The sequence below is a fragment of the Electrophorus electricus genome, chromosome 11 (assembly GCF_013358815.1).
Source record: "Electrophorus electricus isolate fEleEle1 chromosome 11, fEleEle1.pri, whole genome shotgun sequence".
Lineage (NCBI taxonomy): Eukaryota > Metazoa > Chordata > Actinopteri > Gymnotiformes > Gymnotidae > Electrophorus > Electrophorus electricus.
Genome location: NC_049545.1, coordinates 8169219 through 8182741, shown reverse-complemented (window position 1 = coordinate 8182741; position 13523 = coordinate 8169219). Strand labels below are relative to the sequence as shown.

Sequence of the window (13523 nt, the reverse complement as noted above, 5' to 3'; positions counted from 1 at the left end):
AAAGCAGGGGAGGAATGTGTGTGTGTGTGTGTGTGTGTGTGTGTGTGTGTGTGTGTGTGTGTGTGTGTGTGTGTGAGAGAGAAAGAGCAATAGGCTGCTGAGCATACTCCATACACAGGCCTGGCCGTGTGACTGCCTGTAGAAGTGTCTGCTAGAGAGATGGGCTGTGGGGGATTGCCAGTCGAGGCAGTGGTGCCGCCCACTGTGCAGTAGTTGGCTGTAGTTAGGGGAGGCGGAGCTTACTGACGGCAGGAGAAGCCTGTGGGAGGTGGAGTGGACTTGCAGCTTTCTAGGGGGCTGTCGGCTTGTATGGCCAGCAATCCACTCCTTCATATGCTCTAGGTGCACCTCAGTCAGCCTAGAAAAGAGCACAGCAGTGAGAGCTTCTACTCACCCCTCCTTAAAATCACCTGAAGAACTGGAGTCAGGACTAGACTGGAAGAGTAACAGGAAAATACTGAACAAGAAGGAAGGGGGAGGATACTACAATAAATAGCATTTCACTCTTTTTCTGTCATCTATTCTGACTTCAAGGTGAGAAGAAAAGGATTACCCTTGGTTGTTTTTTCAGCACTTCTCTCTTCTGCTTTGACTTACAGCAGAACTTTAAGAGCATGGCTGAGCAGAAGAGGCAGGTGTGGGTGGTCAAGGCGCTGTGGTTGGCATTGGGACTGTTCTTGATCGGCTACACCGCCGCTGCCGAGGAGTATGACTATTACAGCTGGCAGTCCGACAACTTCCACAACGGCCGCTTCTATGCCAAGCAGCCGCAGTGTGTGGACATCCCGGCTGAGCTGCGCCTCTGCTACACTGTGGGCTACAAGAAGATGCGATTACCCAACCTGCTGGACCATGAGACTATGCCTGAGGTAATGCAGCAGGCTGGTAGCTGGGTGCCCCTGCTGGCCAAGCACTGCCATGCTGACACGCAGGTGTTCCTCTGCTCTCTGTTTGCACCCGTGTGCCTGGATCGGCCCATTTACCCATGCCGCTCACTGTGCGAAGCCGTCAGGGACAGCTGCGCTCCAGTCATGGAGATCTACGGCTTTCCCTGGCCAGAAATGCTGCAGTGTGACAAGTTCCCTATTGATAATGACCTCTGCATCCCCATGCAGTTCTCTGGGAACATTGCCACACAGACTCCAGGTAGGGTTCTAATGAAGCTTGCAGCCATAGTAGCTCTCAGTCATATGTTGTATAATGTTGTTTACTACATGAAAAACAAAACTCATTCTGAGTTGCAGAAATGTTATTGATGTTTAAAATGATTGTAAATGTAAAGCAATTTTTTCAAAGGAAGCACTTAATGGAGTTGCACCAAGAAATGAGTACTCAGGGTTTTAAGAATGCCTGAACTCAGTCTAGAACAAAAAACAGTTACAATAATTTTATACCATAAAGCAGTCAAAAAAGATTTTAAAAACTGCTATATGACAAAAATACATAAAAGAAACAGAGCAACTAGTACTAATATGACTGATAAGAAACTATGAGTTAGTAATAAGAGTGAGAAAACGTAACCCAACAAACCACATTTATTTGTAATTACCATTAAGTTCAACCCTTTAAGTATAAGGTTCAAACAATTGTATCAACAATAAGAAAATGTCATCACAATTTCTTTTTAAAATAAGCCCAGTTGAGAATGATTAATATTGTTCTGAATAGTGTTAAGGCAGTGAGTAAAAGTTAAACAACAGATCATAAAGAAATAACATATTTGCTTGTGCAAACTGAAAACCCAGCCAGTTCTATTGACTCATTCTTATATCTTCCTTTGGTGAACTGTGAGTGTCTTGTGAAAGTGAAGTGAGGGAGTTCACTGTACACTCAGAAAGACAAAAAAGTACTTTGAGCTTTCACTATCCAAAAGCAAAATTCATTTGGAATGTGGAAGGGCAATCCGTGTTGTGTCTGGCCTTTGTCTTCCTTTGTTTAATTTGGCAGTTAGGTTGCCAATTAGCCAGGGAGGCCAATTACTGGGAATCACTAATTAGTGTGGATGGTCATACATTAGTTAGCTTCATTGGAAAAAGAAAGACCATCCATAAAAGAAAGGAGATGGGAACAGAAAGAAAAGAGTGAAAGAGTAAGAGAGAGTGCAGAAATGGAATGAGAGGACACAGTCATGGGAAGTTCTGAGAAGGGACAGAAGAGTGTCTTTCTTGGGTCAATAATTCAGACATAATAAACAAAGAAAATAAGGAACCCAACACAACCCAAGAGTTGCATTATGATAAGTGCATACAGAATACCAAACAAGAAGGCACTCAAATCAGACAAAAGGTAGGCCAGTTATGTGTCAAACATACCATGCCAAAATGACAAAGGAAATCATTTAAATGTATGCTCTTCTAAATTAACAAAATTGGCTGCCTTTTTATAGTTCCATTGATCTAAATATATTTTCATTCAGATTTAATGCAGTTATTGAATCAGTCTAGTGTGAGCTTAAACAATGGCTTTCTTTCCTCACTAAAGATGTTTGCTGTGCATTGGTGATTTTTATTGTGCCTTAAAATTAAGTGTATATGATTCCCAAATTCACAGTGTGACGTGAGTGAAAAACATGCAACAAGTCAGACAGACATCAAACATCAGTTATACTGACTCTGTCCTGAAGATGCAGAATGGTCTCTAAAAAATACCATTACAATGGTCTCTAAAAAAGAACATTACAAAAAAAATGTGATTCAGGTTTACACCGTCTGACAGTCCACTCTCCTAAGCTTAGCAGCTCAACTTCTGTTGTGGTAGAATACTTGTTTGTGCTGTGCAGAATTAGTCCTCAGAATTAATCATTCATTCATTAGTCATTTTGTTTAGTCCTTGTTCAGCCACATCTATGCTGAGGCTCAGTCCGTGACATTGCCCTTCTGCAATTACATGATGTAGCATGGTGTGGAAACTAACGGAACAGGGGTGAAATTCGCTTTCCATCTCGCAGCAGGGGAGCAATACTGGCTGCAGCCAACCGCTCGCACCCGCATCTGTTTTGTTAAGGGCACACAGTGATTTGAAACAGAACTCTGCAGATAGCATGGTAACACAAACACGCACACACACGACATGGCCATGGCTGGCCTGTTCCCAGCAACCTAGAGAGGAGCGCACTGGGGAGAGCATAGGGGCCTTTGTCCTCTGCTCCTCCTGGGAGGTGAGTTCACAGCCAGAAAACATGGCCCCGTCCATATCTGGAGACCGCCATGGCTGAAATGAAGGGTCCATTCTGGTAAATAGCATTTTTCTGAAGTGAAGGAGAAATGTGTGGTTTCTTCCGACATTAATTACTATAACAGAGGAGCATTTTTCAGCATGAGATTGTTCTCTTAAATCTCAAGCCAAACTGCCTGAGTATCAAAAGTGGTCTACTGAGTCATCAATTTACTATATGTATATTTATATATAGAACCTATACATAACCTTGAGTACTACAGTGCAACTTTTACTATAAAGGAGTATATGTGTGTGTGTGTGTGTGTGTGTGTATACAGATAATATCAGTAAATCTAAATTGCAATTAGTCTCATGTCCAAAACATGCATATTTGGATGTGCCTCTTGTAACTGTCAATAACTGTCTTATACAGTGGTGTACTCATCTTTTTCTTTTGGTTGATGTAAGCCACAAGCACTCTGGGACAACATCAAATTGGGCTATGGAAAATACTTGCTAGCTTTTTTAGAAAATACATTATTTATAGGATTCTAGTAGATGCTGAAGCATGTTTTTAGGACACCCCAAGGGGTAGCTCAAGGGAAAATATTTAAACCAGTCTCTGTCCATACACCCTGCTCATTTAAACAGATGTGTTGGGATTTGTAACATTAATTACATTCTGCATTTCATCCTGAGCATAATATTTTATGTCATAAATGTTACTGCTCATAATTTGAGCAGTCCAAATGAGTCATAAAATAATGACCTGAGTAGTCCAGAAAGAGTGGTTTCCCCATTAAGAAGAAGCAGAGGAACATTGGCGATTTTGATTGTTTCTTTTATATAGAAACATGCAAAGCAACATTCACTGGGAGAAAAAAACATGGGTCTAAATATATGAAAAGTCTTAAGTGAAGACCTTTGGCTTCAGCATGACAACAGAGAGCAGGTCACCAAACCACATTCTGCCCTGATGATAGACTCACTGTCCGTGCTTCTATTAGATCCCCTTCCTCAAAACCTTCCAAGGCCTCCTGTGTCTCACCACTCACTGTGCAACAGCCTTCAGGAAATGTCCCAGTAAATTGTGGGTAGGCTACTGTTTGGGCAAAGTACCACTCAGTATGTGATGCAGAACTAGAGCTCATTACATCAGGTTTCGTATTTCAGCATGGCTGTGTTACAAACACAGCCAGAAGTGCGGAATGCATGACTATTCAAATATTATTCTCTGTTATCAAATTTGAAACATTTCAAAAAGCCTAATTTAAAGATAAGACTTTCAGTAATCAAGCAGACTTTTACTTAGTGAATTCACTTAGTTAAACTGTGGACTTTGAATCTGAATCTGACTAACAATCTGACAGATATAGTCAATTTTATTAATTTTCCATTATGCATATAAGGAGATTTATGCAAAAACAGTGTATAAATGAGATATACTTTTTAAAGAATTACAGATCATGAAGGCTAGCTCAAATCTTTTGGACTGAATCACAAACAAATAATGTGTGTGTGTGTGTGTCTTAATGTGAGCCAGTCACTAAATATGCAGCGCACACAGAAACTCACTTTGCAGAATTCCCATTGCTTGCTCTTCAGACACATGCTTTGGCTCTGCTTCAAGAGGGCAGCCTGCCAGTAAACCACCCTGCAAAAGCGAATAAACTGCTCTGCAGTTCAAATACAACGTTACCACTCCACTCAAATTGAACTAGAGCCTGGTTCCATGAGATGCCAGAGCTCTCATCACTCAGAAGGTGACAGTGTGATTGTCGCCAGCAGATAATCACACCTATGACCTACTGGCTAGTAGAGCTCTGATGGGGATGTATGGGAATGTTTGGGAATGTATGGGAATTTCCGCTCTGGCACCGACAGTTGGATAGAATGCACAGAGGGGGTTTACCTCCTTACAGCCCAAGTACTGAAGCCAACTGAACTTTGACCCTCCTTATTGTCTCTCACTATGGCTATGCTTGTGACTGGGGTGATAAACTCTGACCCTTGCTTTTTAAACTGAAAGGAGAATTTAGGGAGGGAGCCATGTAACTGTTTGCCACCAGGCGCTTCTGTTGTCTTAGCTTGAGTGAAGGGTTACAGACGTTGCGGTGAGCAAATGACCAAATCACTTTCATTCACAAGTGGCCCAGGGAGAACAGAAAGAGGTGGACTTCTGCAGTACTTACAGGAGGAACGTGCCTCTGGCCAATGAAATGTTACAATTGATCATGCTTTGTTCAATCACAGCAGCCTCATACAGGCGAAGGGTTCTGTATTTTTAGTTGATTGGAGGGGTAACTTTACCAAATCCCCCTACCCACATCCTGCATAGCTCCAAAGTGCCTCTGTTTAGTAGATCCATGAAGAGCTCCACAGGCAAAGCAAGTAACACAACGCTAGCATACGCAACACAAGCATAAGAAGAAAAATAAATAAGAATGAAGAGAAAGCAAAAAGCAACATCTCTCTGCAAAGACAGAGAAAAGTATTCTTGAAAACAGCAGTTAATGTTCATGCATTGATCAAGAACACACAGATCATATAGAGGGCCCAATGAAAAATATTAGTTTTTTCCTTCATATTTAATGGCTTTTACCACCTGCGTTAACTGTATAATATATTTGACTCACATTCCAAATGACACCATTATAATGCATTATAGGACAATATGTCTGTTTTGACTCTCTGAGTCTGCTTACTGTTTAGCTACACAGGTTTATACAGCACATTTCCATACTCAGTGCAATTCAAAATGCTTAACAAATAAAAAAAAAACTAAAAGACAAATTAAATATAAAATTTAAACTTAATTAAACATTAATTAAGCATTAATTAAAATACCTAAAAAAGAAATATATACAGATAAAATGTATAAAGAAATATGAGATAAGACACAAATGTTTTATTATTATTATTATTATATTATTATTATTACCTGAACTTGAAGAAGGCAAACATATTTGTGTTCAAAATTTGTAAAAGTCCAATAAAGCACCGGACCATGCTGCCAGCACCCTTTTCATTAGCTTGGCTTGAGCTCTTTGACTCTGACAGGCCCATATTGTTCAAACACTATAGATTTGGCACAGCACCAATGGTCTGGAACAAAGTAGCCTAAATTTTACAGAAAGTCCTCGACCTTTGTCAGGGTCTGCTTGTCTTTGTGGAACAAGTGGAAGCTTGAGCATCCCAGGTTTGTGCCTTCTCCTTCACAGTGAGGAACTCAAACATCCAGCTTACCAGAAGCAGTCTCTCTGATTATTCAGAAGGCTATTGATTATGAACCATTAGCACTGCCCCTTAGCCTCTGGATGAGTACAGCGCATGCAAGGAAAACTGTGAAAGATGCTCAAAATCAGTAAAGTGCAGTAGCTCTCTGCAGTAGCTCAAGTACATTATGCATTTAATGTATTATTTAAATTATTATTCAATATTATTTATTATTTAACCTATTACTGGTGAAACATAGGAAATAAACAGGTATCTAATATTTAATCTCTTGTATTTGTCAGATTTCTTTTCTGGCTATTGAGACCACCAGCAGTGAAAGCATATGCCTTCGATTGCTCACTATTTGCTGGAATTTTCGAAAAGTGCACTTTTCTGTTTGAGATTTTTGCCATACCTCTTCACTAAAAATATACAGATATCTATATTCAAACATTTTCATCACCTTAATTGCATTGCAAACATTGCACCAGACTTCTGCTCTACATATCCTCCCAGCAGAAAATAGCAACTGACAAGGCAGAATTCACAAAGTGCTTACAAAGTGCTTAGAGCTTCAGCAAGGAAAACTATAGACCTACTGTCTATCTCCAGCTGCGTGATTCTATACAAAATATGCTACTACTCAAACTATGCATCCCGCATGAGAATAGCATCAAGACAATAAGCCAGTGAAATCACAAAGAAATAAAACTCCACGGGAATCAACTGTACTCTTTAAATGAAAATCAAATCATATATTGCTTCTGTCTCTTTGCAGTTTCAAAAGCATGCCCACCTTGTGACAATGAACTGAAATCTGACACAATAATGGAACACTTCTGTGCCAGTGACTTTGGTAAGTAAGACTCCAAACATAACTACATGCACACAGGCATGCACACACATACAAATGTGAAAAAATCAAACTAGTCCTGTCCTAGGACAGTGATTAGATGCTACTGGGAAAAGCACAGAGTGGAATGTTGTGTTGATAGTACTGCACAGGAAAATGACAGTTGCTTCCCTGCTTAACTCATTTGTCCATGGTGTTGAAATAAGTCATGTGATTTGAACTTTGTTATGTGGGAAAGCAACCACATTAGAGTTGTTATAGTTTTAATGAAAAAAAAGTATATTGGTGTGAGCAAATCAGTCCACACAATAATAAGATAGAAATGGTCTTTAAACAGTTGTACAGATTTAAAAATTCTTTTTTTTTGCCAACAGTTTTTAGTCCTATTTCAGTATTTGAATTATATCACAAACATGCTATTTGTAGGCTGACAGTAGGGCTTTCATATTCTCTGGCATGTTTTATACTGATCTACAGTATCAGAGGTGGGTCTCAAAGAGTCTGTATTTGGATCTCTTACATTGACAAAAAGACTTTACAAACCAAAAGCCACTTTACAAACCAAAAGGCCTACGCTACAGAGGCCAGAGTAGTCTGAAATAAAGTGCCTTCATTCATCCCTTAGTTGTCTTTGGCTGTGAAGTGTGTTTCACTTGGATGTAGTAACCGCCTTTGTATATAGCCACTTTTAAATATGACAAATTACTTTCACCAGTGTGTCGAGCAGGAGGACTGACTGTTCTAGACTTGCAGAAATGCAAAGAGAACAATCTTAAAATATTTATCACTGCATACAATCAAATACTTCAGTGGTTTTGCCCACACATTATTTCTTTAGTCATTAAAAAATAAACCCAGTTAATAACACTTTACTAACTTTTTACTTGCACATAGCACTATTCTAATACAATCTTTGGTTGCCTGTTCCAAAAACTATGTTACAGTGTTATGTTTTATGATAAACAGTATGATCTATTTAGCTGTCTTAATTAATTATAGTAAGATTAATAATTAATGAATATTGTTGCTTCCAGCTACCATGAGGCAATATACATTTGAATATGTGTAATGTATTCATTGTGAAGGCTATGAAGGAAAGAAAATTGTTATTTTGAGGGAAATTATTGGCCATGTAACAACAACAACAACAATACTACTGTGGTTTACTGAGCCTTTTATGCATCTTGATCATGGGGCTGAAAAAGCGCATGCATTTTCTACCTGTCTCTTGTGAGTAAAAGATCAGTGATCCAGACTACTAACGAAGATGACTATCCTGAAAGTCCTAGAGAGGCAATTTACAATGTTCATCAAACTTAAGTACTCAAAGTTCTGATCATCAGAACCGAGTGCAAGGCAGTAGAAACACTAAAAATGGTATAGAATGTTATTCACCATGCATAAATGAAATCTAAAAACTGTTGCATGTGTGGTCAAAAACCTCTCAATGCTGTCATGGACAGTAATCATCTACTATATTGATATTGTAGTATAAACTGTGTTCATGTTTTAGGAAGCTGTTACATATTTACTGTGTAGGTCAATTTTTATGCTTTTACCAAATCAACTCAAAATGTTTTAATCCTTGCATAATTGGAATTGCAGTACACCATAAGTAAGTCATGTCTGCACCACAGATAGTGAGATAAGTGGTGCAGGATTTTTAAGCAGAGCTGGAATCTTTGGAAATGCATAGATGATAAAAGCAGTGTATAGGTTACAGAGACAGAACTTCCAAGAATGACTTCAGTATAAATATATGTGGGTTCAGGCATTGCATTGCTTTTCATTTTCCCATCCTCAGTGTTCTCTCATTTGTTTTCTTAATACTTTAATGTGCACTTCAAAATAAATTTCTTTTTAATACTTTTTATGTCTGACGACCACCAGAAAAGTAGGAGCCCAGTCAAGACTCTTTAAATAGAGACTTAGACTTACAAGTCATTTGGTTTTGACAGGCAGAAATGGCTTTCAGGAATTGCTTGAAATGCTACTCAGAAATGGCAAAGTTTCAGCTTCCTCTAGTTATACTTCTGGGACAATGGACTCATGGCCACAGTATTTTTAAATACAGCTGACTATGGGAAAACTGATCTTATACCTATCACTACTGATAAAAGTTAACTATGCTCTTGGGTGTTAGCACAGTTGCTACAGTCCTAAATGTTTAAAGAGTGAACTCTTAAAGAGTGAGCTCTGTTTCTGCTCAGAGTGATTACTCTCCCTACCTGCAACCCCCGTTCCCTGCAACCTACCGCCCACAGTTTAGACCAGCTTTTGTTTAAAAAGTGGGTTCAGCTTGTCATCACGATGTTTCACAGGCATGCTTACACCCACCAAGCATTATGGGTTATGGGCAAGTAGCAAAATCATATCTCTATATAATTAAGACCCATTCAGGTTTAGGAGCTTGTTGCCATATCTTTTTCAGTAACTGTGTGAGTCTGCACAATTCCTCTCTAAGTGTTTATTGTGATCACTGGTCACTGTGCCACCCAGATGGACCTGCTTGTTCTCCTTAGCTCCTGCAATCTTCTCAGCCACAACCTACCTGTGCAGGAGCTCCATCATGAGCAGTTTAATTAACTTATCTTGTTTTTTCTTTTACGCATTCTCACTATTTTCTTTTGCATTATTTGCATGCTCTCTGGCGGATGATTCTGGCACAACCTTTACTGCTGAAATAATATTTATGCTGTTAACTCTTCTCTGAGAGATTTGGCATTATATTATGTATTAGTAGCCTGCATTGAGAGGGAACATACTTAGATTACGCACATGCATTTCAGCATCTGAAGTGTTGTAGTCTCAACTGTAAGGAGAGAGATGCAGACTACTGGAAATAGCAACCAACAAAGTGGAGGATTTTTTGTTGTTGTATTATTTGTCTATAAAACAATCAAATGCATGTACCAAAAAAGAGAAGCTAGCTCTACATCACTTTTTGCATGTCAAATGTAATTTTTATTTAAAGCTTTCAGGATTATTTTTGGCTAAGTGCCATAAAGCTTGCGTTAGGTTCGAGGTTTTGTGAAACAGCAGGCAATGAGGTGGGGATGTGCAAAGGCCACTGATGTGGTTTTGAACATCTGTCTTTGAAACTTTCCATTCGTCTCTCCATCATTTCCCGGGTGACTGCAATTAGTGCCGTCCATGGTTAAATGATGCTGCTCTGGGGAGGTGTAAACTATTCCACTCAATGGGATAGCCCAGACTCTTCCTGTGCGCTTGTTGTGAAATGTCTTGCTGCTTGAGATAGTACAAATGAATGGTAGAACCAGTGTGACATTGGGGGGCCTAGAAAGGGCAGAGGGATTTCCCAGTTTTTCCGATGTGTAAAAATGAGTGACAGCACACACACACACACACACACACACACACACACACACACACACACACACACAAATGAGAGCTTTATCCTTTGACATTTGGCGCTTCTTGTTGAAAATAATTTGTTTTTAAAAGACCTAATCCTTTCATCTCTCCTCCAGCACTTAAAATGAAGATCAAAGAGGTTAAGAAGGAGAAAGGTGACCGCAAGCTTATCGCAGCACAAAAGAAGAAAAAGGTTCTTAAGATGGGCATTCTGCGCAAAAAAGACCTAAAAAAGCTAACACTGTACATTAAGAATGGAGCAAACTGTCCTTGTCCCCAACTGGACAGCCTCGGGAGCAACTTCCTCATCATGGGCCGGAAGGTTGACCAGCAGTTATTGCTCATGTCTATCCACAAGTGGGACAAGAAGAGTAAGGAACTCAAGTTTGCCATCAAATACATGAAGTCCCACCAGTGCCCAACTTACCACACTGTCTTTCAGTGACCAATGACAACACAGCCCAGCTGTCATCCCTCAGACCCCTCCAATCCCATGCTACAGTCAGCACATACATATTTTTTTATTCAAAAGCTGCCTTTGGGAGACATTCATTTGCTAATTGTTTTATACTTCAGCGAGTGTTTCTTTTCTTCTTAATGTTTCTTCTTTATACTGTATGTACAGTATACATTAAATGAATGCTTTAAAAAAAAATCAGTACAGTCATACGTTCTAGAAATCAGTTTTGATCATTAGAGCAAAAAAAATCTTTTCCACAGAAACTGTTCAAAGTGGAATGTCATCTTTAGTTCAACAAGTGGCTTCCAGGTCAAAAAGGGGTCACAAAATTACTAGGAGTGACCAAAAAATTTTCATAGCCATGCTGAGCTGAGTATGCTGATTTCAAACTATAAAAATAATCAGTAAGCAAGTAAAAAAAAATAAATAAATAAATGATAATATCCATTTTATAAACAAACAGCCAATTTACTTTGTGGTTACCTTCTACTTTGTAGATATGAAAAAAAAATGTTATACCATGAACTATGTAGATAATTTTATGGTAATTAAAATCCTTCTAGAATGTGAGGCCATGGGAGATGTGGTTCACATCAAGGAGGAAGGATAACTGAAGGATACAGTTGTCCATGACTGTTGGTCAGTTGGACTTTGAGCAGCACCTGGACCACTTCCCTGTTCTGACAGAGCATCTTCCACCAGCCAGCTGGATAGCAGACTCTGGACTGAACCTAGCAGTTTGGTTGGTGAAATTGCTGATAATGTTTATTCAGTTTTAAATATCAAACAAACATCTTTGCACCATAATTATTCAGTTCCTGAAAACAATCTGGCAGGCATTGCATTTGCATTCACTGTTGCTGAAATAAATGATAAAATCACTACAATATGATTGCCATTAATTACTGCTAAATGCTGGGAAAAGAACATCTGTTTGTTTGTTTTTTTTGTCCTTTTGTTTTTGCTTAATTTTTCAAGCAAATTTACTCACTTGTCAGTTGTCAATAATATTGTTGTGTGAACCAAGTATCTACAAGAAATGTGGTAAGAAAATAAAGAACCCTCAGTTTGTGTCCTCAGCACTGTCATTGATGCGACACCCAGGCTTAAGAGCCACCCAATCAGAGGATAAGTGCCACCACGTGCAATTCCACATCAGTGGCAGCATACTACATGACTGCTCCACATGGTGCATCAGCACTTCTGATGGCCTTTAATTTCATTCATACAGTCAACTCCTATTTTCATATGTATTATCTTTAAAATGCAAGGGTGGCATTTTGGGAAAATCTGAATTCTTTTTTCATGTAAATCTGCTGAGACACTGCTTGTGGTTTTGGCAATATCAACAGAAAAGAGATCATATTCCAAAGAAAATGCCAATTCTTTTTAAAATAGAGAAAGAGAGTAATACTGAAGACAGAATTACGACATGGACATTGCCCTTCAAAACAGTGAATGAACATTATCGAGGCTTTACTTTTGGCTCTGGCATTTGCAATAAATGTAAGTAATATAATCCTTGAAGACACTGTAAGTTCACCACCTTCATGGACAGGACCAAGGTCGCTTATTCAAGACAAGCTACATACAGAACAGAATAGAAAGCCAATGGATGAAAGAAAAAAGCCCTCAAAGGTAGAGGGAGGAGGGGAGAGATGGTGAGCAAGAGATAGCAATGGAGCCGTGAGAGAAAAGAGAAAGATAGAGAGCATCCAGAGAAAAAGCCCCTAGTCATTGGAGCTCATCAAACAAGCAGTGTGTCTGTGGGGCAGGCACCCAAGCCTCTTGCCTCTGTCATCACATCCTCAAAGGTCACTTACCATAATTAATAAGAGACTGACGACTGCAGAAAGGTTGAACAGGAGCTTGCATTGTGCCACATGAACAATAGTATAAACAGACCGCCACACCACCAATCAAAAGGTAATTTAGGTCCTCTGTCATTTTCTGTAGTTTGATTTCCCTGGATGGTCAATATCACTGGGAATGTAGAATTACACCTAGAGCTCTCCCTGCCTTTCATTCTCTCTCTGTCTCTCTCAGTCTCCAACTTTTCTTGCTCTGTCTCCCTCTTTCTTCCACTCATTCCAATAATTGTACTGGCCAGAGGGCTTGGGTGGAGAATGGGCCCTTTGTCTACTTCTATTGCTCGAGCGGTGATAGCAGGCACCTTTTCACAGTGCCATTGCTAGCTGTCATGTAGCTTTTGAGGACTTCAGCATATTTATACATCATCACGCTTCTGTTGCTCTCTAACAGTTCTACCCATGATACCCCTGCAGCAAAACTGTCCGCTGTATTTTATTTGAAACTTGAATGTTTTGTTTTTACCTATTACAGAATTTTAGCTGATTACAAATGAAATGGGGCAGTCTGTTCATAGCGATTGACCTAACATACATAACAATGACCAAACATCTGTCCCCTGACTTACTGATGACAGTGTTTTGGGCCATGCTG

The 13523-nt window shown here is 39.4% G+C and overlaps 2 protein-coding genes across 2 annotated transcripts in view; one reads left to right on the top strand and one right to left on the bottom strand.

The window, feature by feature from the left end:
- golga7bb (golgin A7 family, member Bb) overlaps positions 1-325 on the bottom strand; it is a 28574-nt gene extending 28249 nt beyond the window's left edge. Inside the window, exon 1 of the mRNA XM_027014766.2 lies at positions 244-325. The gene's annotated coding sequence lies outside the window, so the exon portion shown is untranslated. The remainder of the gene's footprint in view (positions 1-243) is intronic.
- sfrp5 (secreted frizzled-related protein 5) lies at positions 309-12133 on the top strand. The gene is made up of 3 exons (XM_027014640.2): positions 309-1146; positions 7151-7228; positions 10717-12133. Exons 1-3 carry the CDS (start codon positions 615-617, stop codon positions 11043-11045), a joined length of 939 nt encoding a protein of 312 aa, XP_026870441.2. The 5' UTR covers positions 309-614; the 3' UTR covers positions 11046-12133.
- The last annotated feature ends 1390 nt before the right edge of the window (positions 12134-13523 follow it).

Excerpts from the sequence above, each read along its gene's own strand:
- sfrp5 (XM_027014640.2), top strand. The coding sequence starts at position 615 with ATGGCTGAGCAGAAGAGGCAGGTGTGGGTGGTCAAGGCGCTGTGGTTG. Across the intron at positions 1,147-7,150 it reads CATTGCCACACAGACTCCAG|TTTCAAAAGCATGCCCACCT; the intron begins GTAGGGTTCTAA and ends GTCTCTTTGCAG. Across the intron at positions 7,229-10,716 it reads CTTCTGTGCCAGTGACTTTG|CACTTAAAATGAAGATCAAA; the intron begins GTAAGTAAGACT and ends TCTCTCCTCCAG.